The sequence below is a fragment of the Lampris incognitus genome, chromosome 3 (assembly GCF_029633865.1).
Source record: "Lampris incognitus isolate fLamInc1 chromosome 3, fLamInc1.hap2, whole genome shotgun sequence".
Classification (NCBI taxonomy): Eukaryota; Metazoa; Chordata; class Actinopteri; order Lampriformes; family Lampridae; genus Lampris; species Lampris incognitus.
In genome coordinates, this window is record NC_079213.1 from 23,177,083 (window position 1) to 23,204,489 (window position 27,407).

Here is a 27,407-nt window from a genome sequence, read left to right on the forward strand (position 1 = left end):
ATGAACACTGTCTGTCTTGAATGCCCTTATGCTGACGTCACTGTGCAGGGGGGGGCGGGTGATTACTCTCTTTTCAATAAATAAACGGCCGGTTGCCCTTTTTGGCATTCCAGTGAGACCAGAGATCCGATGGCTACCGTGTATCAGTTTGTCCCCGTTAATAGTGCTTTCTGCTAGCTATATGTTACCTACACAGTCCTGATGGCAGCTGCAACAACGTGCATGGGTAAGTAGACACATTGGCCACTGGCTAACGAGTCGGACCCTTCAGTGGAGCGGTTAGCGACCACTCTCGCAGTGCGGACGATACAGCTTTGCGTCCCGGCCACATCAGTGCCTGTGGTTACCTCCCGAATTCACTACAATATATTAAGCTACATACTGTAGCGAATTCGGGGGACAACGCGACCACAGGAACTGCCGCGGCCGGGAAGCGAACCCGTATCGCCCGCACCGCAGGCGACATCGCTAACCGCTCGACTAAAGGGTCAGACTCGCCAGCCAGCGGCCAGCGTGTCTACTTATCCATGCACGTTACACTACCCCCCTCCTTCGGGAAGCGCGTCCCCGCGCTTGAGCATATCAGCTCCTTCACGCCTCACGCTTCTTATCCATGCAATGGATAAGTAGACACGCTGGCCGCTGGTTGGCGAGTCTGACCCTACGGGTTCGCTTCCCGGCCGCGGCAGTTCCTGTGGTTGCATTGTCCCCCGAATTCGCTACATTGGTGTCAGAAGTGGGATGGAGCGACCGTAAGGCCATCGGAAGCGCATGCGCCCTGAGGCGTGAAGGAGCTGACATGCTTAAGCGCGGGGACGCGCTTCCCGAAGGAGGGAGGTAGTATAACGTGGATGGATAAGAAGACACGCAGGCCGCTGGCTGGCGAGTCTGACCCTTTAGTCGAGCGGTTAGCGATGTCTTCTGCGGTGCGGGCGATACGGGTTCGCTTCCCTGCTCCTTCACCATCGGGTGTTGCCCGTTAGAAAAGCACACAGTCAGATCTTCTACCGTCAGCCACACGAGCAGCTCCACGGGGATAGCGCTGTATTAGTGCCTTGCTCAAGAGAAAGTTGGCATCATTATCCCAACAGGTTATTATGAAGTCAGCGAGCGGACAAATGTAAGCTAACGTGACTGATTCGGGATGGTCAGGCACCCAGAAGCGTTTTCTGTCCATGGCGCTGAACTATTGGACAGGGTCGGGTTTGTGACGTAGCTCCGCGTCTCCCTTCATACACCGCCCAAGATGTGCGGCGACGGCGCCGCGTTCGCAGCTGCGCAAACTGGACGAATCTCGCCAGTTAACGAACCGTCATGTCGTCAGGTGAGAGACTTGACCGCGATCAACTTGCGAGATTTGTTCTGGTTTGTTTGGCTTGGCGGTGCAGAGCTTGGTTAAAAATCTTCCGGACTTCCGGGCAGCGTAGCGGTCTATTCCATTGCCTACTAACATGGGGATCGCCGGTTCGAATCCCCGTGTTGTCTCCGGCTTGGTCGGGCGTCCCTACGGACACAATTGGCCGTGTCTACGGGTGGGAAGCCGGAGGTGGGTATGTGTCCTGGTCGCTGCACTAGCGCCTCCTCTGGTCGATCAGGGCGCCTTTTCGGGTGAGGGGGAACTGGGGGGAATAGCATGATCCTCCCACGCGCTGCGTCCCTCTGGCGAAACTCCTCACTGTCAGGTGAAAAGACGTGGCTGGCGACTCCACATGTATCGGAGGAGGTATGTGGTAGTCTGCAGGCCTCCCCGGATCGGCAGAGGAGGTGAAGAGGCGACTGGGACGAGTCAGAGAGCGGGGAGATTGGCCGGGTACAACTGGGGAGAAAAAGGGAAAAAATCTACCCTCTCCTAGAACTCATGTGGCAAGTGAGTTAGAAAAAGAGAGGAATGGAGAGCGCTGCTGGGATACACGAAGGTTAAAAAAGCCAACTATAGAAAGCTGCACCACAGAAACGGGAGTTATTAATAGTATCAAAACAGGAAGAAGACCAAGGCGAGTTTTCTTTTTTTTTTTGATGATTCAGGATGTCAATACGTCATGCAGTTGCAATTCTGCAAGTTTCAGCCACATTAATCTCATGCCCCCCCCACCCCATCTCCATGTCTTCACTCCATATGTCCAGCTCAGCTGTTTTCTTTGATTAGAGATGCAGTTCGAGGGCTCATTTCTCCAAATCAAAAAATAAAATGGACCGCTGATGGTGATATAATCTGATCCGCTTCTCGTTTCGCTAACGGTTTGTGTGATTATGCTCCGAGCTCTTGTGTCTGTGTGGCGTTCTTGCGTTGTAGCCATTAGCCAGGGTACAGACCCTCAGGAGAGACTCGGTAATAGGGTTTGGTGCTAATAAAATGACAAAGAGGCTTCTGTGTGTATGTGTGTGCGTGTGCGTGTGTGTGCGTGCATGTGTGTCTACTACACCACTCTCCTGCACCGCCGGGCCTCCTCCCATCTCCAGCGGTGCAGGGAGAATGGCCTTCCCCGTCACCCCCTCAACCTGCTGGGAGGAGATTGACTGAGTGGCTTTCACCTCCTTTCAAAACCCAGTGCCTAGCCTCCTAATGGCCCTGGGGGGGGGGGGGGGGGAATATTACATCATTTACTTTATTTTGTCCTTGACAAAAACCTTAGACGGTTGCCTCTGGCACCAAGATTGCATTTTGGATAGCATTCAGACAACGGGTACCTTTACACACACACACACACACACACACACACACACACACACACACACACACACACACACACACACACACACCAGTAATACAATCATGAACAGAGACGGTCACATGAATGCTTTTATCCAGTTGTCTTTATTGGGGTTAAGTCAAAATGGGAGTAAGCAGAAATGTGATTTAGACACCTCAATTTTTGCTCAATCATTGGAGATATCGGCACATGGCTTGTACCGTTAAGTCGTAATTTTGATTTTTTGATTTTTTTCTTTCTCATCTGTCATCATCAGCCGCTTCTCCGGGTCGGGTCGCGGTGGCAGCAAGCTAAGTAGGGCACTCCAGACGTCCCTCTCCCCCAGCAATGCCCTCCAGCTCCTCCTGGGGGATCCCAAGGCGTTCCCAGGACATGTAGTCCCTCCAGCGAATTCTGGGTCTACCCCGGGGTCTCCTCCCAGTTGGTCCTCCTGGACCAGTCTGTGATGCCAGAAGTCGGCACGTCTCGGTCCCCGCCTTTGCCTGTCGCCCGGCCTGCATTGCACCCTACCCCAACGCTCATCCCCGTGGGAGATGGGTCCACAGGGTGATTTTTTGATTTTGAGATACTTCATTGAGCCACGTGGGGGAGTGACTCTCTGCATTTAACCCATCCTAGCTGTGGAGCTAGGAGTAGTGGGCAGCCGCTGTGCAGCACCCGGGGACCAACTCCAGTTCTTCTTGCCATGCCTCGGTCAGGGGCACAGACAGGAGTATTAACCCTAACATGCATGTCTTTTTGATGGTGGGGGAAACCGGAGCACCCTCAGAAAACCCACCACAGACACAGGGAGAACATGCAAACTCCACACAGAGGACGACCTGGGATGACCCCCAAGGTTGGCCAACCCCGGGGTTCGAACCCGGGACCTTCTTGCTGTGAGGTGACAGCGCTAACAACTGCGCCACCATGCCACCCGATAATAATTACAACGCTGCTTATTTTAGTGTCTTCTCAGTGCAGGCTGAGAAGACACCGGGTTAAAAGCCATTATGACCTCATTTATTGCACACTAACCATATATGGTTTCAAGTGTAAAAACCACCATGTGAACCCAAGGGAAACTGTTTGCATTGACCTGTGCTTAGACAGAAGTCCTGTGGGAAAGATGCAGTACTTAACATTTTGCTTTGCACAGTGTTTCAATGTCACGCCTAAGCAAAGTCAGACATCTACTCCCATTTTTCTCTGGACCAGCACATAAATTGGAGAGTGAGGGATTTTACAGGACAGTGAGGAGAGATTGCCGCGTATAGTAGTTCCCTCTGCCTCCTGCTATGTCTTCTAATTTTCCCTAAACTTCAGCCCAGCACAGCCCTGATGATCCATTTTTCTAGCCGTGGAATCTTCTTTTCACCAGTGGCCCGTTGAGATGGGAATCGACCCCCACTCACGACAAACATGTGCGCTCGTGCGGACACACACACACACACACACACACACACACACACACACACACACACACACACACACACACACACACACACACACACACACACACACACACACCTTCAAGGCTGGTCATATGTTACATCTCAGCAAAAATGAGGCCAATATTGTCAGCGTGCCTCTATTTATATTGTGGACTTCTATTTGCCATCTCTTCTCCTCACCTACATCTTTGCAGAACAGATTTTATCCACCTTTATACACCGACCTACACCCTGATGGTGCGAGTTTATACCACTCATCATACCAGGTAGCATCAGACAGATGTAAGTCTTACATGGGAAAAAAAATGTTGACTTGATTGGTGGCTTTGTCGGTGGTAGTTCTGTAAAACTAAGAGTGACCGGGCGTATTCCCTCGCCATATGGCGGCACATCTTCATCTGACACCAGCAGCAGATGGTGACATGTCACTGACGATGAGGATATGGGACATGAGAATATGTGTGTTGTATTGTCTCTGAAACCTCGGTTTGCTTTTTAAGATTTGTAGAGTAATGAGGAAATGATGACAAGGGGATCACTTGAGACGCACGTGTTGAGCGTTTCATTCCATAGTGAGATATCCGAGACCGAAATAGAAATCTGCTGAAAAAATATTGCTTTTGTAAAGCACATCAGTAGTTAGTATTTGCATTCTGACTGATCTTGTGTTGTGTTTGAGACGAATTAATCCTCCGCTGGTTAAATATTTACTCCTGAACTTCACAGAGCGGTTCAGGTTTTCTTTTTCACAACAGCTTCATGGCGTCTTGAAGTGAAACCACATAGTGACCTTTCAACTGGAAAAATGACTTGAAACGGTGCATCACCCGCTCCGTGCCAAGGTGGCTTGCTCTTTCTTATCTTGTCTCACCCCCACTCCCCCCCTCTTCCCTCCAGGCGTTCGGCCAGGCTTACTCCACCCAGCGTAAGGTGGCAGCCGATGGGGAGTCCAATGAGGAGACCTTGCTCCAGGAGTCGGCCACCAAGGAGGCCTACTACATGGGCCGGCTGCTGGAGCTCCAGTCTGAAGTCAAACACAACCGGGCCACCGTCGCCAACACGCAGGCCGACAATGAGCACCTCAGCACCCTGCTGCAGGAGCTGCGAGAGGTAAGCTAGCCAGAGCGCGGCCAGACGAATACGTCCAATACAGGTGTGGACTCTAGTCACCGTGGCTTGGACTCGAATCTGACTCGAGTCATAGATTTGACGACTTCAGATGCACGTTAAAAAATAAAAATAAAAAAGACTTTGACTTGAACAGCTGTGACCACTAACTGACTTGAGACTTGTGATCTGATGTGTTATTTGCCCAGTTTCACCCATCACAAGTTAAGGGAAGGGGCATCCGGGTAGCATAGCAGTCTATTCTGTTGCCTATCAAATCAGGGATCGCCGGTTAGAATCCCCGTGTTACCTCCAGCTTGGTCAGGTGTCCCTACAGACCAGACACAATTGGACGTGTCTGCGGGTGGGAAGCTGGATGTGGGTATGTGTCCCAGTCACTGCACTAGCGCCTCCTCTAGTTGGCCGGGGTGCCTGTTCGGGGGGGAGGAGGAACCGGGGGAAATAGCATGAACCTCCCATGTGCTATGCCCCCCAGGTGAAACTCCTCACTGTCAGGTTAAAAGAAGTGGCTGGTGACTCCACGTGTATCAGAGGAGGCATGTGGTAGTCTGCAGCCCTCCCTGGATCAGCAGAGGGGGTGGAGCAGCAACCGGGATGACTCAGAAGAGAGGGGTAATTGGCCAAGTACAATTGGGGAAAAAAAGAAATAAAAAGAAGAAGGTACATAGTATTATAGTTGTTTTTAATTGCAGCCTGCAGCCCATCAGAGGACTGAGAGCTGAACCCATATTGCCAAAAATAAAAAAATATGATCCCATAGTGGTATGGGATTTTAATGTTTATTTGAATTTATAACAAAAAAAGTTGCACAAAATAAAATAATATTTACTATTTCCAGCTTTACAAGGGGAAACACATTTAGGAAAATGAAATGAAATTAATTTGATTAAAACACATTAAGACCTGATTAGGACTTGGAAATTAAAGTTATTGACTTCTGACTTGAGTCAACCTCGGTGAAAACTCGTGACTTGTGACATACTTGTTACTTGCAATCAAATGCTTTCCCCAAAGACTTGGCTCCGATGTCCTATATCACGCCGGTAGGCTTATTAGATGAGCCTATATTGATTTACGACAATAAAACAACCCTCTGTCACGTCGTTGTTCGTCTCAACCCCCAGGAGTCATTCACTTTCAGTGCATTTCCCCTTGAACTCAATTAAAAGAGATAAAAACAAAACAAGAAACTCTCACAGGGCACCACCAGTCCTCTCCTCTAACCATCGCTTCCAGTCGTTTACGTCCCGTAACTCAATCATACGAATGCTTGATGTAATAGCCTTGTTTAATAATAGCCTTGTTTTCTAGATGGTTTGGTTTTGCAGTTTTTAAGCTGTGCTTGCTGGAGGTGTCAAGTCCCCAGACTGTTGAGTTGTGTGACTTAGCCGACTTACAGTGGATCCTGACAGACTTCTTTTTGGATTTCCCCCCTTTTTCGCCCCAGTTGTACTTGTCCAATTACCCCACTCTTCCGAGCCATCTCGGTCGCTGTTCCAACCCCTCTGCTGATCCGGGAAGGGCTGCAGACTACCCCATGCCTCCTCCGATACATATGGAGTTGCCAGCCGCTTCTTTTCACCTGACAGTGAGGAGTTTCACCAGGGGGATGTAGTGTGTGGGAGGACCAGAGGAGGCGCCAGTGCAGCGACCAGGACACATACTCACATCCAGTTTCCCACCTGCACACACGGCCAATTGTGTCTGCAGGGACGCCCAACCAAGCCGGAGGTAACAGGGATTCGAACCGGCGATCCCCGTGTTGGTAGAAACGCAATAGCCCGCCACGCCACCCAGACACCCGAGTCTCCAGCCACTTCTTTTCACTTGACAGTGAGGAGTTTCGCCAGGATGACGTAGCACATGGGAGGATTACGCTATTCCCCCCAGTTCCCCCTCCACCATGAGCAAGCGCCCCGGTCGACCAGAGAAGGCGCTGGTGCAGTGACCAGGACACATACCCACATCCGGCTTCCCACCCGCAGACATGGCCAATTGTGTCTGTAGGGACGCCCAACCAAGCCGGAGGTAACACAGGGATTCGAACCAGCGATCCCCGTGTTGGTAGGCAATGGAATAGACCGCTACGCTACCCGGATGCGATCCTTACAGACTTTTCCCTCCCTTAGTCTCTCTTACTTTTCCATTTTCATCAGAAAAGTGCTGCAGTACATCTTATAGTCCTGTAGTCAAGACCCCTCCAAGGCGAGACCAAGTCCAGGCCGAGACTTTTAGGCGGCAAGACCAATGGGCCCAAAACTTGTGTAAAGACTGACACCAGAACAGAATGAGTCCAATTAAACACCATGACTGTGACTGTAGTAGTGTACCATCATAGTAATCGTCAAAATTTCGACTATTTCGACTATTTTTGTCTTTTGCCAACAAAGGAATGTTTCAGATTTAAATTTCCTAGTGTTTCAGAGACAAATTAATAATAATGGGGAAAAAAAAAGAAACCAAATTAGATCGTACTTTATTGATTTCCTCAGGGGAAACTTGGTGTTCGTTTCAAAAATTTAAAAAAAAAGTAAATTAAAGTCTTGTACTCCACTGTGTGAGACGGAGTCATTATTACTCAAACACTCCGTTGGTCCGTCACCGGTTCTGCCATCTCAGAGCTTCTCCTGATATTGTTGTGTTTTCTTCACTCCCTTTTATTGAGATTTCAATTTTTTGGTTTCAGTTTACACTAAACCTTGTCATTTTAGTTTTTCCTTATCCCATTCCCTTTATCCTGTGTTGTTGTTCTGTTTTTCTTCTTTTATCTTATCACTGCCTACTTCATTTGTGCACTTTGACATGATGTTAAGCACATTGCATGCATTTTAATGTACAAATTAGTTTTTGATTGATTGACTGATTGGTTGATTGATTGGTCTCGAGACAAAGACCTTCTAAATGTGAACTTGGAACAGAGTCCGTACTCAGGTACCACAACCCCACCTACTTCACCCGTTTGTGCTTTAAAAAGAGAGGAATGCTTAACCTCTCAGTTTTGCGGTGTTGGTGGCGTGGTGTGTTTCTGGTTTAATACTGGTGCCTCTAAGCCAGCGGTCGGGAACCTATGGCTCGCGAGCCATATATGGCTCTTCCGGTGACGGCATATGGCTCCCAGACAATTTTGAGTTGAAAAAAAAATCAGTTTGGAACTGATTTTAAAATACTTGTGATATTTCTTAATAATACTGTGTCATTTTAAAGTAAACAGAAATTAGTTTTGAAGATACATTTCACGGGTCACGGGTCACGGGTCACCCGTGGGTCGGGTCGGGAACCAATGGCTCGCGAGCATGTCCGGGTCATTGTAAAGGTGAAGAAATCAATTTGATCAGATAGCCAACTAGTTTATCCGCTTCAACCCTTGTAAGGGAAAAGAGGGCGAAAAGAAAAAAAGACGGTGGTTACCGTGTATTCCAGGCTGCGTGCGCAGAGGAATCTGCATTTGTGGAGAGAGCAGGATCTGCCGTATGTCTCATATGCAATGATAACATTGCATCGATGAAACGGTCACATATGAAGCGGCACTTCGATACGCCATGCAGCACCAGAAGTCGCATTAAAAGTAAGACATATTTCATTTATTATACGTTAAAAATACTATATGGCTCTCAATGAAATATATTTAGAAATATTTGGCTTTTATGGCTCTCCCAGTCAAAAAGGTTCCTGACCCCTGCTCTAAGCAAAAGAAGGTCCTGGGATGGATTCCAGTCATTCTCTGTGACTGGGGTTAGCGTGATCCTCCCATGCGCTACGTCCCCCTGGTGAAACTCACTGTCAGGTGAAAAGAAGTGGCTGGTGACTCCACATGTGTCGGAGGAGGCATGTGGTAGTCTGCAGCCCTCCCCGGATTGGCAGAGGGGGTGGAGAAGAGATCGGGACGGCTCGGACGAGTGGGGTAATTGGCTGGATACAGTTGAGGAGAAAATGACATTTTAAATTGTAAAAACGAGGAAAAATCCCAAAAGAAAGGAAAAAAAAGAGATGAGGTCAGTTGTGCTGCACAAGCTACAGATACAGGAAAAAAAACATGCATACACAGTTATATACAGAAAAGTATAAATTACAGCGCCTTTAAGTTGTGTGTGCATCCCTGTGTAACAGCAGCTCTTCTCTCTGGACTGTCTCCGCAGAGTAATGAGATGCTGGAGCTGCAGAGGAGTCGGATGCGAGAGGAGACCAGAGAGTATAAGTTCAGAGAGACCCGGCTGCTCCAGGACTACACCGAGCTGGAGGAGGAGAACATCTCCCTGCAGAAACTGGTCTCCACGCTCAGACAGAACCAGGTAAGGGTGGTTGACACACACACACACGCTTCTGTTTCATTTCTTACTTTGACTGGTAGAGGCGTCTTAGTTCACACTTTAGCTATTGTAGCGAGAGAAATCAGGGAGCAGGCGGGATCAAACCTGAGTTCCCCGCACCACGGGCGACTATGCTATCCAGTTAACTAAAGGGTCGGACCTGTTAGCCAACGGGCTAGCGAGTCTACACATCCATGGTCATACACTGTTACACCATCTAGCTGTTGAATATCTTTTTTAATATGCATACTTATTTGCAAAAAAATGTATTTTTTTAGTGTTATAGCAAATAAATGCAACATATCACCAGTCTCTCTCGCACACACACACACACACACACACACACACACACATGCACACGCACTCTCACACATGCACACACACACAAACTCATGCACTCACTCACACAATCACACGCACTCTCACACATGCACACACACACAAACTCATGCACTCACTCACACACACGCAAGCACAACACATGCACACACTCTCTCACACACGCACATGCACACACACACTCACTCACATGCACATGCACGCACTCTCTCACACATGCACACGCACACACACATTTTGCATACCATTGCTACCTGATAAATTTTAGGTTTGGTGAATTGTTTTGATCAGCTATACTATCTATCTAGCTAGCCAGCTAGAAAGCTGTGTGACTCAGTTCAGCTTGTGTATGCATACAAGCTGAACTGATTCACACAGAAACACAAAGGTCATTTGCTCGAATAAACGTGGATGAAATGGAAAGAAAAGTTTTTTTTAATCCATCTGATATCCATAGTGCTTCACTCTTTTTACATTAACCCTTCCTCCATGGCTCAGGTGGAGTACGAAGGTCTGAAACACGAGATCAAGGTGCTGGAGGAGGAGACGGAACTCCTCAACAGCCAGCTGGAGGACGCCCTGCGTCTGAAGGACATATCTGAGGCCCAGCTGGAGGAGGCCCTGGACTCTCTGAAGAGCGAGCGTGAGCAGAAGAACCACCTCCGCAAGGAGCTGGCCCACCACCTCAGCCTGTGTGACGTCGCTTACACCGGCACTGCCCACCTGTCCTTCACTTCAGCCCCGCCCAGCGGCACGGCCACGCCCACCGCCTTACTCTCCCCCACCGCTGAGGAACCGGCAGCGAGGTGGTGGGATGTTTCCATTTCCGTTTGAAATGTTATTCCGTACAGTTATTGTTCCACGATGAGATATAAGCGCAGACACACACGTAGTGACTGATAGCTTTACAGCATCCGTCTGCTCAGTAAAGTGTGTTGCGTAGTTTATATTGCCTGCTGTCTGGGAGATGAGCTGTAGCTCAGTGACTTTAAAGATCTGATCTGTTCTGGTTTATTCTGCTCTTTGCTTTGCTGTTCTTGATTATATATCCTCTGTACATCTGCTTTGGTCCATTCTATTCTATCATGTTCTGTTTTGTTCTTTTGTGTCGTGTTTCATGTTCTGGTTTGTTTGGTTCTGCTCTGCTCTATTTTGTCATGTTCTGTTTATTATGTTGTGTTTTGTTGCGTTCATTTCTGTTTGTTTTTGTTCCGTTCTGTCGGGTTCTGTTTGGCTCTATTCTGTTCTACTCTGCTAGGTGTAATGGCCACCTCCAGGCGGGGACGGGCACCGGATCGGGGACAAACACGGGCTCACTGTCCAGGGCTAACGGAGACTGCCGGGGGTCGGGTCGTAAGGCAGAGGTGTCGGACCTCTTCAGCGAGATGAACCTGACGGAGATCCAGAAGCTCAAACAGCAGCTGTTGCAGGTGGGCAGGCCGGCTGTATCAGCGGCCACCTCTGTTCCCAGTTATTTGATTTCTCACGGTTTGGCGCCCATCAAACTTAAACCTGAGCTTTGTTTGCGCCTGTTATTTCAACAAAATAGCGCTGCCTTTGACAAATTTTCTGGTATTTTCAAATAGTAATAGGTATGACTCACACTGGCAGCACCAGGGATTTGGTTCCCACTGGGACTGCCAGTATTAAAAATGCATGAGCAGTGCTGGAAGCTGCTGTGAATGAAACTGTCCATCACAAGGCTCATCTGTAGATGTATATAGTATGTATAAATGGATGGATGGATGGATGGCTGGATAGAAGTGTCCTGTTTGTTATTATTCAAAGGGTCCCGGGTGTGAAATGCACCATAACCAAGGAGTAATGATAGAAGAAGGACATTCTTTTCAAATATGTCATGCACACTTTTTTCCAACTTGTCCCATGATCGTAATCAAACCAAGTCCTTTAGAAACAAATCCATAATATGAATATCAGGGAAGAGGTTTTTGAATAATTTAAGGTAAAAGTTTGCTGACATGCAGTGATCCTTTTGTGTGGCATTCTTTGTCTCATTCATTTTCATTCTTTCTCTCTCTCTGTGTCGTTCTCTCTGTCTTTCTCTCTCTCTCTCTCTCTCTCTCTCTCTCTCTCTCTCTCTCTCTCTCTCGCTCTCGCTCTCTTTCACTAAATTGTCCCCATTTCCTTTCTGCGGCCCTCCTTGAAGCGAAATATTAATGTTTCTCAGACCTGTAGAACCGGCTATACTCAAAGCATCAGTTCAAGTCACTCAGCTCTGTGTCTGTGTGCAACTGCAAGTGCATATGTGTGTGTCTGTGTGTGTGTGTGTGTGTGTGTGTGTGTGTGTGTGTGTGTGTGTGTGTGTGTGTGTGTGTGTGTGTCTGGATGCTGCAGTCCCGCTAGATGTAATCTCATCATTTCCTGATCTCCCTCTGCTCTCTCTGACTGGTTAGGCGGCTGGAAGATTTTATTTATAACCTGACTGACACACTAGACTATCGACCACGCGCTGGTCGGATGGCTTTAAGGTGCATGGTGCAGATTCAGTTCAGGGAATATAAAACGTTAATGACTTGAATCTGTGCTCGAATAGAGTTCCTTTGCAACTCAGGGAGCTTTATAAGTTCACTATAGCTGCCCGGCAAGAAGGAAATGGGTAAAATAGGGATTTATGTTTGGATGCACACAATTAGAGCAATAAACATGATGTTAGGGAAGAACTGAATAAATCCGTCTGATTCAGAACCTCTACTTATGAATGGCCTACGTATGTCCCAGTGCTGCCTTTTTTTTTCTTTTTTTTTTTACTGCTTTGATTAATCCTCGTGGGGCAATTCTTTCTCTGCATTTAACCCATCCTAGCTGTGTAGCTAGGAGCAGTGGGCAGCTGCCGTGCAGCACCCGGGGCCCAACTCCAGTTCTTTTCCCATTGCCTTGGTCAGGGGCACAGACAAGAGTACTAACCCCACTATTGTAGAACTGGAGTCCAGGACTTTGACTCGAATCCGACTCGAGTCCTGATTTTCAGGACTCGTGACTCGACTCGGACTTGGTCTTGGACTCAAGCATTGACTGCATTCGGACTTGAAAGTTGGAGATGAGGACTCGGACTTGTTAATTGATAAAGAGTGTTTTTTGTTTTTGTTAGTTTTTTTGTAATAGGCCCTAATAATTTGGCATAAGATATTGATAGCTATATTAATACCATAACATTATTCAATTTCGTGCAAGGGCAGGCACGTGTGTTCCACTTATACATGCGGATTCACGTGCATACCCTCATGCAAATCCTGTTGGAACTCAACTCAGACTCAACCTTGATGACTCAGACTCAGGTAATGGGGACTTGACTCAGACTTAACTCGGACTCTTCTTTGGGGACTTAGACTCAGACTCGAACACTGGGAACTTGAGACTCGACTCAGACTCAAAGTTTAGTGACTCGACTGCAACACTGACTGCAACCCTAACATGCATGTCTTTTTGATGGTGGGGGAAACTGGAGCACTCGGAGAAAACCCACCGCAAACACGGAGAGAACATGCAAACTCCATACAGAGGACGACCTGGGATGACACCCCCCCCCCCCAAGGTTGGACAACCTCGCGGTTCGAACCCAGGACCTTCTTGCTGTGAGGCGACAGTGCTAACCACTGTGCCACTGTGCTGACTTACGCTGTTTTTGACTCAACACATTTTTCCATTATTCAGTATCTTTTGAAGGTGTCAAGGACCTCCGGATCTGAATGTTGGCAGTATAATTTCTAATTAAAGTTTGAAGAGACGGTTTGTAAAAATGGATTACATTCCGGCTTGGTTGTCCGACTTGTTAGTTTGCAGGCCTGTCACAACAGATATAGTGGTGACGCTAAATAGCCATGCTTATCATACTAAGCAAAAGCATTTGACTCAGATTGTCTTACTCTTAACGTTTAGCTGATGCTCGTGTCCAGAGGGGCTTATGAGTGCAATGACCAGGACATTTAAGTAGAACTGGTGCTGTGAAAAGTGCATGAAAAAGAATGAAAGTTAAATGAAAACAGCAGCTCGGGAGAGGAGTGCGGGGGTGTTCTTTCTGAATTTCCTGTCGTAAATAACAGCGAGCTGATGTTGAGGGGATGTTTTTCAACAGGGAGAGAGGTTGATGTTGGGTACTACTCATTGAAGAGATGAGCTCTCATCCCACAGCGGAGGACGAGGAGTGACTGTGCTGTTATGACTGGGGTGGATAGAAATTAGAAGGTCAAACATTAGGAAAAATAAAGGGAAAGGGGTTGAGTCTGGCAGAGTGGTGGCGAGACAGGGCCAAGCCGAGGAATCAAGCTATCATGTACGGTTTGTATTATAGCCTGGAGAGATGGTCTGGTGGCTTATCAGCTCCTTTCAAAGCATTTCAATTGTACCACAAGAACTGCTGTTTGTGTGCTATCAGTGATCTGATGCTGCTTCCAGTCTTCATGGCCCTGGTATATTTCATAAAAAGCGTACAAAACACATTGGGAAGTGCAGTGAATAGACCACACTAGCATCCATTATCCAAACCGCTTATCCTGCTCTCAGGGACGTGTGGATGCTGCAGCCTATCCCAGCAGTCATTGGGCGGCAGGCGGGGAGACACCCCGGACAGGCCGCCAGGCCATCACAGGGCCGACACACATTCACACAATTTAGTACGGCCGAGTCACCTGATGTGCATGTCTTTGGACTGTGGGAGGAAACCAGAGCACCCGGAGGAAACCCACGCAGACATGGAGAGAACATGCAAATTCCACACAGAGGACGACCCGGGACGACCCCCAAGGTTGGACTACCCCGGCGCTCGAACCCAGGACCTTCTTGCTGTGAGGCGGCTGCGCTAACCAACGCACCACCATGCCACCCCTAGCACTAGCATGCTATAGCTTTATTTCTCTGCCAGCACTATAATGCATACTCATCTACTTGTTACGCATCATCAGTGAATAAATGTAAATTCTCAGTTGGTTGTTTGGGAGGAGATTAAGGGTGTGCGTGAGGCTTTTACCTTGTTGTGTGATGGGAGACACTTGTATGTAAACGCTGCCCTAGATGACAGAGATGGGGGCTTTCATTCATTATCCAAACTGGTTATCCTGCTCTCAGGGTCGTAGGGATGCTGGAGCCTATCCCAGCAGTCCTTGGGCAGCAGGCGGGGAGACACCCTGGACAGGCCACCAGACCATCATAGATCATCACGGATGAGGGCATACACAGCAAAAAAAAAAAAAAAAAAGAAAGAAAAAAGTCATTTAACTGGCAGGCAAAGCAAACCCTGCATTTTTGCCATTTTAGCAGTTTCAACTTCAGTCAAAGCCAAATGTAGGCAGGGGGTAAAACTTGCTGTTTCTTTGCTTTGTTTTTCTGAAACCCACCCAGATGATGTTGGTCTTATGGTTTTTATTACTGCACTTTATCTGCCACAAGTGTGATACTACGTGTGCGAATACCTATAATAGACTCCAGCTATGTTAAGATATTGTCTGTTTGTGAATGTTTCTAATTTTTCTGTTCCCCCATTACTCACTCATTGCTTACTTACATGCAAATTAGATTTATAAAATTCTGATAATATTCAGCAGTGTTGATACTTTTTCAAAATTTTAAATCCTGTTTGTACTCTTTTTTTCTGTTTGAAAATATCTGTCTCTATGTCCAGCACAGTACCAAGGCGAATTCCCAGTATGTACACACTTACCTGGCTTTCAATAAACTTGCACTTAAACTTGGACTATTTAGTCAAAACAAGCCCATTTAAACCTGAAAGCATAAAAGAAAAGTTTAAATCTTGACGCTGTTGCCAATGCTTTGGAGCGAGACCTTCGTTTAATTTCCCAAATCTGTCTGCTGCCCCCTTCAGGTGGAACAGGAGAAAACAGCGATCTTGACCAGCCTGCAGGAGTGCCAAACTCAGCTCCTGCACACACAGGGTGCCCTCGCTGAGCAGCACGAGAGGGCCCTTCGTCTCAGCCAGAAAATCACGGTCCTCCGCCGCCTGCACCGTGGGGCCCACTACCTTGCTCAGGAGGCCCACAGTGGCTTGGATTATCAGCACGACAGGTTGCTGCTATATTTGTGTGTGTGTGTGTGTGTGTGTGTGTGTGTGTGTGTGTGTGTGTGTGTGTGTGTGTGTGTGTGTGTGTGTGTGTGTGTGTGTGTGTGTGTGTGTGTGTGCTTCTGTACTATATGAAGTGATTAAAGTATGATTATCTATCTATCTATCTATCTATCTATCTATCTATCTATCTATCTATCTATCTATCTATCTATCTATATGACAGGGAAGAGGAGAAAGTCGAAGGGGAGGAAGGAAATGAGGACGACAAGAGCGGGACAGTGAACAAAAGCCAAATGTTTTCGTACCAGACGCCGGGCCTAGAGATCCTGCAGTGTAAGTACCGGGTGGCAGTGACGGAGGTGGTGGAGCTGAAGGCGGAGATGAAGGTCCTGCGGGAACGGCTGGCCCAGTGCGGAGACGGAGACACGGAGGAGAAATCGCGAAGAGACGTCCAGCTCCGAGACCTGGAGGAGCAGGTGGCCAGGCTGGAGAAGAGCTGCCGGGAGGGACGGGAGAAGGTAAATCCCGTCTTCAGTTCATGTGTTTGAATCAAGTATATCGTATTCTTCTGTCATGTTTGTGTTCATATTCGCCTACTTGCCCAAGTAGGCAAAACAACAAGTGGAATTTCTGAAAATCTTTAAAAGTAATTGGCAAGTAAAACAAATCCTGATTCTGTCGTCAGCTTATGGAGACTAAATGACATGTATACCTGATTTTTCTCAGATTAAAATAAGCAAATTTATTTCATAATCCCAAAGAGAGGAAAATACCTCACATTTAATATTTTGCTACCTGTATTTACTTGCAGGTAGACTATTTACTCTTTAGTTGTGTTCTTGGTGTAACTTGTATAGTTGTATAATAAGGAAACATTGTTAATGTACAAAAAATTGTTTTTTTTAAACAATAAATATACCTGAAGGTTTCTCTTTCAGTCCTCTAAACGTAGTAGAGCTAAATCTATTCACAAAGCAATTTCAACACAATTTTCACCACATTTTAAAGTTTTTTTGGGGGGGGGTACTTGCCGTCGTTGACAGAAGGGGGGATCATGGACTCAACCAAGGACGGTTCTGTTCTGTTGTGTTCTGTCCTCTTCTGAATCCAAGCTCTCAAACCAGGACTCGGAGCTGCAAACCGCTCGCACTGCTGCCAGCGAGAGCCAGGGGGCGCTGAACGCTGCCCAGGACGAGCTGGTGACCCTGAGCGAGGAGCTGGCCCAGCTGTACCACCACGTCTGCCTGTGCAACAACGAGACGCCCAACCGCGTCATGCTGGACTACTACAGGTTGTACTCACGTTTCATGGCCCAAGTTCCCTCCGAGTGAGGCATCATGGGACGGAGACTCGCCCCTCCCTCATTGTACCAAACGTCACTTTCGTTCCAAGTGAAAAGACAATTTTGAAAAGACATTTAGTAAATAAAGCAGATTAAAAGCTACGCTGTGCTTTAAACTAGTGTTACACGACTAGTCTAATCGCAATCGCGATGTCAGCCTGTGCAATTACATGACCGCAAAAGGCTGCGACTTAATTAAATAATAAAATGTGCGTGTGTGAATGTCTGTTTGTGTGCAGTCTGCGTATCTACGCCCATAATTAAGAGATGACCAATCAGCCTCTGTTTAGGCAGTGACGCGCGTGCAGTCTACGGTCACATGACTGTCCGGCGTGCCGTGTGCAGACCAGAAAGAAAAATGGATATCGACGATAACGCTGATGAACTTGTGGCTAAAAACCAAAAAACAAAACAAAAACACAACATCTTTTATATGGCGATATTTTGGATTCAAGCTCAGCAACACTGAGCAGAAAGAGGTACTGTGTAAAACGTGCAAAATGAAAATCGCTACATGTCGCGGCAGCACGACAAATTTTGTATTGGAGCGTGCATGGATAAGTAGACACGTTGGTCCTTGACTAACGGGTCGGACACTTTAATCGACTGGTTAACGTCGCTTGCGGAGTGGGAGACATGGGTTCGCGTCCCGGCTGTGGCGACGGTCTACCAGACTGCCCCCGAATTCGCTACAATATTATATGTATAAATTTATGTATTATATCGCAAATCGCAATATTGTCCACAATAATCGCAACATGACTTTTTCAACCAGATGGTGCGGCACTGCTTTAAGCATTGGTGTTGGGCACAGCAGCGGCGCTTGTGGGCTGTGAGTGGTTCTCAAAAATCAAGAACAATTTGTTGTAATTTCTGTCATGTACTTGTGTACACAAAAGAAACGGAAATTTCATTTCACCCAGCCCACAGCAGTGCGACACAAAAGATAAAAGACACACATCCAAAAATTACACCACCAAAAACGTATAAAAACAGAGAGAACAAAGCAAAAAAAAAAAACGGCCAACAACACAGTGCATTCAGTGCAACACAGCCAGGATGACTGTCAGAACTGCCGGTCTGCATGGGCTAGCAGTTAGCTTAGCCTGGCCCACTTCCGCATCCGGTCAGACCGCCCCCAGTGCTCACTTACTTGGTGCTTTCAATATACAGTATATCTGCAATGGCATACAATGAAGGCTTGACGCCGAAATGTCTGCTTTGTGTCTCCCACCATGTCTTAACCTAGTCAAAGCTACTGAAGATGCAGTAGCGCGTGTCCTTCTTTGGTGTGTGAGGTAATCATATTAAGAGACACAGGGTTCTCTTGCATGAGGGCAAGTGTGCTTAGTCTGTACTCCAAAGGCTGGTAAGCATTGAAACACTTTTTATTTGTTAAATTCTTTCAGGCAAGGCCGGGGCCTCAGGGGCCTCAGTGCAGGCCTCAAAGCGATGTCTGCGGATGAGAGCCGAGTTCTCCTCACGCCCCGCCTGGCGCGGAGACTGGCGGCTGTTGCCTCGGCAACCTCGAGTCCAAGCGAGTCGCGAAGCCCCTCCGAATCTCCGTCCAAAGAGCCCCTTTCTGGGAATGGGGCACGGGAGGGGAAGGAGGAAGCTGGGGAGGGGCTGCAGGTGGCGTCCCGGCACAGTCCCGGACCCCGCACCCCTTCCATGGGCTCGCCCAGCATCAGTGCCTCTTCATCGTCATCATCATCGTCATCGCCTGCCCTGGAGCCTGCTGGCGAGCTCCGCAGGGAACCCATGAACATCTACAACCTCAATGCTATCATCAGAGACCAGGTGTGTGTGTGTGTGTGTGTGTGTGTGTGTGTGTGTGTGTGTGTGTGTGTGTGTGAGAGCCCAGGTCTGTTTTTTGCCTGCCCCAACACTGCCCATCGGTCCATCTACATACATGCACCTGTATGCATGCACTTGTTATTACCTTAAACGGGGTTCATATTCATTGTATAAAACACACACACACTCTCTCACTCTCACTCTCTCTCTCTCTCTCTCTCTCTCTCTCTCTCTCTCTCTCTCTCTCTCTCTCTCTCTCTCTCTCTCTCTCTCTCTCATCCTATCAAATCTGTTGGTTGATGCTTGTGTTTTTTCCATTTTAAGCTCACTGTCATGTAACGCACATTGTGTTTTGATGTGCAAAATATGACCAGTAGTCTAATTGACTGATTTATTTATTTTGTGTGTTTATGTACTCTTGTGCATTCATCTTGTATGAGCATGTATTTAGAATGAAGTCTTCCTCCTTATCGCCTCTCTCCCCATCCATCTCAGGTCAAGCACCTCCAGAGGGCAGTGGACCGGTCGCTCCAGCTGTCCAGACAGCGAGCAGCAGCCAGGGAGCTGGCTCCTCTGCTGGACAAAGACAAGGAGAGCTGCATGGAGGAGATCCTCAAGCTGAAGTCTCTGCTCAGCACCAAGAGAGAGCAGATAGCCACCCTAAGGCTGGTCCTCAAGGCTAACAAACAGGTGAGAGGGAACAGGACGCTAACAGGCTCACATGTTTGGCTGCTGCATTTGATTTCACACCCGCTGCTTTTTAAAACGAGGGTTTTTGTTTGCAGTTGTTTGTAACTGAGGACAGTATTTCTGACATCACTGTGTTTGTTAATCACTTAACTAAACCCCGGACCAGGGGTGGCCAAACTTTTTTGGTTGTGAGCCACATACAGAAAAACATAAGGCGTCACAGGCCAGACAATATTAAGCACAGTAAGTTTCAACCAGTTAAACTGCATGAAAAACTGTGTTTTTAGACCAGAAAACCCATGTGCCATCAAAAATTCCTTTTCTATTAAAATAATGATGGCACTACTGAACAGTTTAACTGTTGACATTACAGTAGTTTATTGATATGCTCACATATTACCACAATAGGCATTTCTGTATCTTAAATTTAATTTAAATTCACACTATAAAGCTCTTTAAATCTCTCATTCAAAAAGCAGTGCAAAATAAAAAGCTGGGTGCAAAAAAAAGACCAGGGGAAAAGATCAAGAAAGGGACAAGGCAGTCTCCAACACCTCCTCCACAACTCAGTGAATAAAATTCATGGCCCAAGTGTCCACCTTAAAGATTATGATGCAATGTGTACATCTGCAGATAGGCTGTTTGTTAGATATTGTTTTATGAAATTTGATTGATTAAATTTATTGAGTAATTGGGGTTGTCAAGACATCAAATACTAACTGTGTCATACATTTATGCCCACTCTGTGCCAGTGAATGTAGGACCGATGGTTTGGTTCGTAGGTCTTTGAACATTATAATCTTTCATCACAGCAACAGATCTCTTGCAAATCAAAAAAAGCACACTTTCCCGTGACTCCTGCGAAAAAAGTATTCATTTTCCCACCGTGTCTGAAATTTTCAGCACTCCCTTGCTGTTTTCCGTTTGAGGTAAACATAATCTTTCTTTCTAACTGAGGTGAAGTAATCATTGCAATGGTAGCCCAGTAGTTGTGCAAAATGGCAGCAACATTTGGCGTTGAACCTAATATTTGCGGCGTACATACAGTGCAGTTTGTTTTTAGAGACTATGTTCTAGTCGGCCATATTCCATTTTATTTTTAAAGTTCACACCGGGCCACTTAAAAACGGGCAACAGGCTGCAATTGGCCCACGGGCTGCAGTTTGGCCATGCCTGCCCTAGACTGTTGTAGTGAGTTTGCTGACATCTACAGATTAAAAACCATCTGATAATGGCTCTGTTTGATTTAGGTGTCTCAGCACATCTGTCTCCATAGACAGACAGAGTCACCGCTAAAAATTGTCAGTAGTACTTTGGTACACCTACATCCAACAAAGCCATTATTCAATCTTTCCCCCCCCCCTCTTTTTTTCTCCCCAATTGTACTTTGCCAATTACCCCACTCTTCCGAGCCGTCCCGGTCGCTGCTCCATCCCTATCCGCTGATCCGGGGAGGGCTGCAGACTACCACATGTCACCTACGATACATGTGGAGTTGCGAGCCACTTCTTTTCACCTGACAGTGAGGAGTTTCAACAGGGGGATGTAGTGCGTGGGAGAATCACGCTATTCCCCCCAGTTCCCCCTCCCCCCTGAATAGGCGCCCCAACCGACCAGAGGAGGCACTAGTGCAGCGACCAGGATACATACCGACATCCAGCTTCCCACCCGCAGGCACGGCCAATTGTGTCTGTAGGGATGCCTGACCAAGCCGGAGGTAACACAGGGATTCGAACCGGCAATCCCTGTGTTGTTAGGCAACGGAATAGACCGCCACGCCACCTGGAAGCCCCCAGCCATTATTAATTCTAATAGTTGCATCTGTGTTTATCCTGCTATGCTTACATCACAGAGTACCAAGACCAGCTTGCCACGTTACAAATATTTAGATGTCAGCAAACTTACTAAAATGGTCAAGACGACATCCGTGAACTGCATTAATGCTCCTGTTTGTGTTTATTCCCCACTAGATGCAGTAAAGAATCAAAAAATCTTGTCTCTTGTTAGAAAAAGAATTCCAGCAATTCATATCAACAACCTGTCCTTCTCTTTATGGCTTAAAGGGAAAATTCATCCGATTTTCAACTTTTTTTTGTGGACTTTTTCCCCCTTTTCCTCCCCAATTGTACTTTGCCAATTACCCCACTCTTCCGAGCCGTCCCGGTCGCTGCTCCATCCCTATCCGCTGATCCGGGGAGGGCTGCAGACTACCACATGTCACCTACGATACATGTGGAGTTGCGAGCCACTTCTTTTCACCTGACAGTGAGGAGTTTCACCAGGGGGACGTAGCGCATAGGAGGATCATGCTATGCCCCCAGTTCCCCCTCCCCCCCCGAACAGGCGCCCCAACAGACCAGAGGAGGCGCTAGTGCAGCGACCAGGACACATAAACACTTCTGGCTTCCCACCTGCAGACACGGCCAGTTGTGTCTGTAGGGACGCCGACCGATTTTCAACCTTCTCTCTTTCGATCTGCGACAGGGATAACACATGAAAGGGTGCTTTCACACTAGGGACCTCGGCCCGGATCCAGTTCATTTGAGTAGTGTGAATACTGTGTACCATACCCGGGCATGGATCAGCGAACCGTGCCCAGGTCCACTTGAAAAGGTGGTCTCAAGTACGATTCATGTCCATAGTCCAGTAATATCTACAAGAAATTTGGCTTAGAGTCAGCTTGGGGTGTGTCTTAATAGGCTCAAGAAGTGTAATTTTCTGGATATACTCAAAAAAGAAAGGAAATCCCAACAATGCTGAAGTCCTTCACCTTATTACCATTGGCCACAATATATATTCAGATGCAGCAGTAGTGCTGGGCAATATGGGAGCACATGCATTCTGGTATGTGTAGGCACAATGGGAAAGACTGAGCAGGACACACACAGGATTTCAGTGAAATTGCCCTTTAAGGCCTGTTGTTTTTGCACATTGATTTTGCTGACAGTTTCTTTGCAGGTGTGTATTTATATTTCTGGTACACTGTTCAGTTCAGGGGCTCACACACAAAGGTCCTTATGGACCAATCCTTAGCAATGCTCAGTCTCCACCCTGTTTTAAGTTGTTTATCATTCATAGATGGTCTACTTTTGAAATTAGAAAAGTCTCAAAGACCAGTTAGTTTGGTGTGACTTGCCATGGGTACTTTTTCTGCCATAAACTTCACTTTAGATTATAAACTTCACTATAGACTAATGTGTTTATTCATTTGACTTTCTGTGTTTATTCATCATAAAGCTTCAATGCTGGTCTACCTTGTTTTTGGATAATACTAGTACTACTGGTTAATGTCTTGATGCATGCTCAATAATCCATTAACTACTGATTAATATTAGCACTATCATTTCTAGTACAGCCATCACTACTACTACTATTACTACTACTACCAGTGCTTCTACTACCAATAATATTAATAACAGTAATGCTGGTCCACCTTGTTTTTGGATAATACTAGTACTACCTGTTAATATTAGCACCATCATTTCTAGTACAATCACCACTACCACTACCAATACTACTACTACTACTACTACTTCAAGTACTTCTACTCCTACAAATAATAGTAATACAAATAATGCACGTTTTACATGCATGTTTTTAGTAATAATGAAGAGTATTGATAACCATAATATCTACTACTACTACTACAACTACTACTACTACTGCTACTACTACTACTGCTACTAGTACTTTTGGCCACTCCCATTAGGGGTCGCCACAGTGGATCACCCGTTTCCATCTCTTCCTGTCCTCTGCATCTTCCTCTCTCACACCAGCCACCTGCATGTCCTCCCTCACAACATCCATAAACCTCCTCTTTGGCCTTCCTCTTTTCTTCTCCCTTGGCAGCTCCATATTCAGCATCCTTCTGCCAATATACCCAGCATCTCTCCTGCGCACATGTCCAAGCCATCTCAGTCTTGCCTCTCTTGCTTTGTCTCCAAAGCAGGAGAGGCAAGATTGAGATGGATTGACAGATTGATTGATAACCATAATAACATTACCTACAACTGACTCTCGCATCATGAACTCCTTATCAGGAAGTCCCATCTAAGCTTGTCACCAGGACTCAGCACATTTCATAATAGCTCATAAGAACTCATTACTCATTAAAGACACAGCATGCAACGATACAGGAGAGTAAATCAGTTTTAAGATATCGAGGCAGACTTGTGTCCAGGGAGACCTTGAATTATAGCGTAGCATCCATGAACGACAATCGATAGAAATCAGGAAATGATGCCAGGGTAATCCTGAGTAGACCTCCTGCATGTCTAACTGCCTGGATATGAAGATGGTACAGGGAGACTCATTAGGTGGAGCCGAAAAGCCCAAACTGCTTTGCGCATTGTAATTTGGGTGTGGCAAACAATGAAACCATACTTTTAATTTAAGTAACACACTTTGAATTTTATGGCAGTGGTTAAGTGTGGTTCAAGACATCCCTTGTAAATCTATATATTATTCATATAACATGTTTTTTTAAAAAATAAATTCTAGCCTGTGGGGGTGTGGCGGTCTATTCTGTTGCCTATCAACATGGGGATCACTGGTTCAAATCCGCGTGTTACCTCCGGCTTTGTCGGGTGTCCCTACAGACACAATTGACCGTGTCTGCGGGTGGGAAGCTGGATGTGGGTATGTGTCCTGGCCACTGCACCAGCGCCTCCTCTGGTCGGTCGGGGCGCCTGTTCTGGGGGGGCGTGTAGCGTGTGGGATCCTCCCACACGCTACTTCCCCCTGGTGAAACTCCTCACTGTCAGGCGAAAAGAAGCAGCTGGCGACTCCACATGTATCGGAGGAGGCATATGGTAGTCTGCAGCCCTCCCCGTATCAGCAGAGGGGGTGGGGCAGCAACCGAGACAGCTCGGAAGAGTGGGGTAATTGACCGGATACAGTTGGGGAGAAAAAGGGACCCAAAAAAGTTAAGGCATCGTTCACTATACCTCATTTCTTTCAAGTCACAGAAGTTGAAGTGGGTCATTACTTATTCCAGGCAGATCCCTTACAACTTACCAGATAGTTCCAGAAGCAGTAAACCCAGACATTTATCTGGCCAGTGGGCTTCATCGATCGTTTTAAAACTATCAAGGACGCGCGCTTTTGCTTTGGAGACCTGCTGAGACTCTTTTTGCACTTGACTGGCTTTATTATATTTACTCTGTTTGGGCTGACACCTGCGAATAGATGTTGGATCAATGGTAAAGAAAGATTTTTGTTTAATTTTTCCAACTCATATCCACGCACTGCTGCTCACTGAAGTATAAGCAATGTGCTCTTTTCATTGCCAGAATAAAGGGACATTCTGAGCTCATATCAAGGTCTTACACTGACAGGTTCATTATTTAGCTTACACCTCTGGTATAGAGTATGATAGATCTCTTGTTTGTAATCCGCCAACATTACAGAGTAAACATGTTCTCTGTGTTAAACGCTGTGCTTTGTGTCTGTTTGCTGATGTGAATGTTTGTTATGTGTGTGCACGCGAATCTGTGCGTGTGTCAACTTGGCCAAGTCTGAATATGTACGTTTGGATGTGTGTGTATTTCCACCCAGACTGCAGAGGTGGCCCTGGCCAACCTGAAGAGCAAGTATGAGACGGAGAAGTCAATGGTGACGGACACCATGATGAAGCTTAGGAACGAGCTCAAGGCCTTAAAGGAGGATGCCGCCACCTTCTCCTCCCTGAGAGCCATGTTCGCTACCAGGTCAGTGACTACACCACTGTCAGCAAAACTTAAACTTTCTTTCTCCACGCCCTTTTAAAACATCTGTCAGGCGTCCGGGTGGCGTAGCAGTCTATTCCGTTGCCTAGCAACATGGGCATCCCTGTGTTACCTCTGGCTTGGTTGGGTGTCCCTACAGACACAATTGGCCGTGTCTACAGGTGGGAAGCCAGATGTGGGTATGTGTCCTGGTTGCTGCACTAGCGCCTCCTCTGGTTGCTCGAGGCGCCCGTTCGGGGGGGGGGGCTGGAGGGAATAGCGTGATCCTCCCATGTGCTACGTCCCCCTAACAAACTCCTCACTGTCAGGTGAAAAGAAGCAGCTGGCGACTCCACATGTATCGGAGGACGCATGTGTTAGTCTGCAGCCCTCCCTGGCTCGGCGGGGGGGTGGGGGGTGGAGCAGTGACCAGGACGGCTCAGAGGGTTGGGGTGATTGGCCAGATACAATTAGGGAGAAAAAAGGGGGAACAAATCCACAAAAAAAACCCAAAACACCCCATTTCTCTTTATCTGTCTTTCTGTCTCACTCTCTCTAGGTGTGATGAGTATGTGACCCAGCTGGATGAGATGCAGAGACAACTGGCTGCGGCCGAGGACGAAAAGAAGACGTTGAATTCCCTCCTGCGAATGGCTATACAACAGAAACTGGCCCTCACGCAGCGTCTGGAGGACCTGGCCTTTGACCAGGAGCAGACCCACCGGACTCGTGGGGTCAAAGTGACCCGCAACAAGACCAGCACTCCCAAAGTAAGTCACTCAGCCATGGCCTCAGCTCTTGCCTCCGCCCCCACCCTAGCACAGGGTGCCCCCACCACCATTCTGGCCCCCGGTAGCATCCCTTCCTCGTGCCTCACTAGCCCCATGGCGGGTGGCCTGGCTGACCTGTCTGCCACACCTGTCAGCCCGGCCTCGGTCACTGCAGCTGCCGCAGCTCTGACCTCGTTTCTCAACTCCCCAATGTCCCAGAAAGACTCCTGCAGCCCGTCGTCAGCCACCCCTTTGGTGGGTCCCTCAGTCCCGGGAAGCCCCCCAACCCTCGAGGCGCTCTCCTCCCCCATCCCCTCAGCATCAACCACGGCCTCCACGCTTTTGAGGCAGGCTCCCTCGCAGTGGACTTTGGGTGTCCGAACGTTCATGGTCGACTCCCACAGTTTCAACGTCAACCTCTCTTCAGATCTGCCGCGTAGCTCGGGACTGTCCAGGCACAATGCCCCAGACTCCCACCCCTCCTCCTCGTCCTTCTCCTCCCCCTCACTTATCACCGCGCCCACTCCTGCCAGCCGTCCCACCCAGCCGGGGGGCTCAGCCCCCTCCTCCCCCTACCGCTCAACTCTCCTGGAGGCCAGACGCTCCACGTGGAGCTCCTCTCCCCGAACGCGGCCACCCTCCAACCTGATGCGCTCCTCTGCCCTCTATACTGCGTCCTCCTCTTCGCTCTATGCCTCCACTCACAGCTACTCCTCTGCCCTCTATTGCCCATCTTCTTCCTATACCCCATCCAGCTCCTATAGTCCCTCGCCCTCATACAACCACTCCACCCACTACAGCCCGCTTTACGCTCGATACTATAGCCCACATAGGCCTCGTCACTGATCCCCAAAACATCAAACTCCCATGACTTTTTTCACTAAATTGACTACATTTCTCGCTATGCCCCCTGACAAAAACTAAAATCACGCCACCCGACACCCTGCTTTTTTCGTCGCAGGGCAGGTGGAGAGAGTTTGGGCTCACAGAGAGGAGGACAGAATGGTTTCCTATTTCCTGTTTCCTGTGCCTAAGCTCCGGCCAATGGGTTTTGAATGTTCAATTACTTTGCTCAGGGATTTGACACAAGGAGCACAAGTGGCCCTGTCTTTCTTTTGTTCAGAGACTATTGATTGGTCTAAAAGACATTG

At 47.6% G+C, this 27,407-nt stretch overlaps 1 protein-coding gene across 1 annotated transcript in view; it reads left to right on the top strand.

The window, feature by feature from the left end:
* LOC130110672 (protein bicaudal D homolog 1-like) overlaps positions 1-27,102 on the top strand; it is a 68,514-nt gene extending 41,412 nt beyond the window's left edge. The window contains exons 2-14 of the mRNA XM_056277841.1: positions 5,042-5,254; positions 9,409-9,561; positions 10,417-10,724; positions 11,177-11,348; positions 15,755-15,954; positions 16,176-16,470; positions 17,065-17,243; positions 18,704-19,094; positions 19,587-19,781; positions 25,338-25,489; positions 26,046-26,338; positions 26,441-26,744; positions 26,790-27,102. Of these exons, the coding sequence (XP_056133816.1) occupies positions 5,042-5,254; positions 9,409-9,561; positions 10,417-10,724; positions 11,177-11,348; positions 15,755-15,954; positions 16,176-16,470; positions 17,065-17,243; positions 18,704-19,094; positions 19,587-19,781; positions 25,338-25,489; positions 26,046-26,338; positions 26,441-26,744; positions 26,790-27,102 (3,168 nt within the window). The remainder of the gene's footprint in view (positions 1-5,041; positions 5,255-9,408; positions 9,562-10,416; positions 10,725-11,176; positions 11,349-15,754; positions 15,955-16,175; positions 16,471-17,064; positions 17,244-18,703; positions 19,095-19,586; positions 19,782-25,337; positions 25,490-26,045; positions 26,339-26,440; positions 26,745-26,789) is intronic.
* The last annotated feature ends 305 nt before the right edge of the window (positions 27,103-27,407 follow it).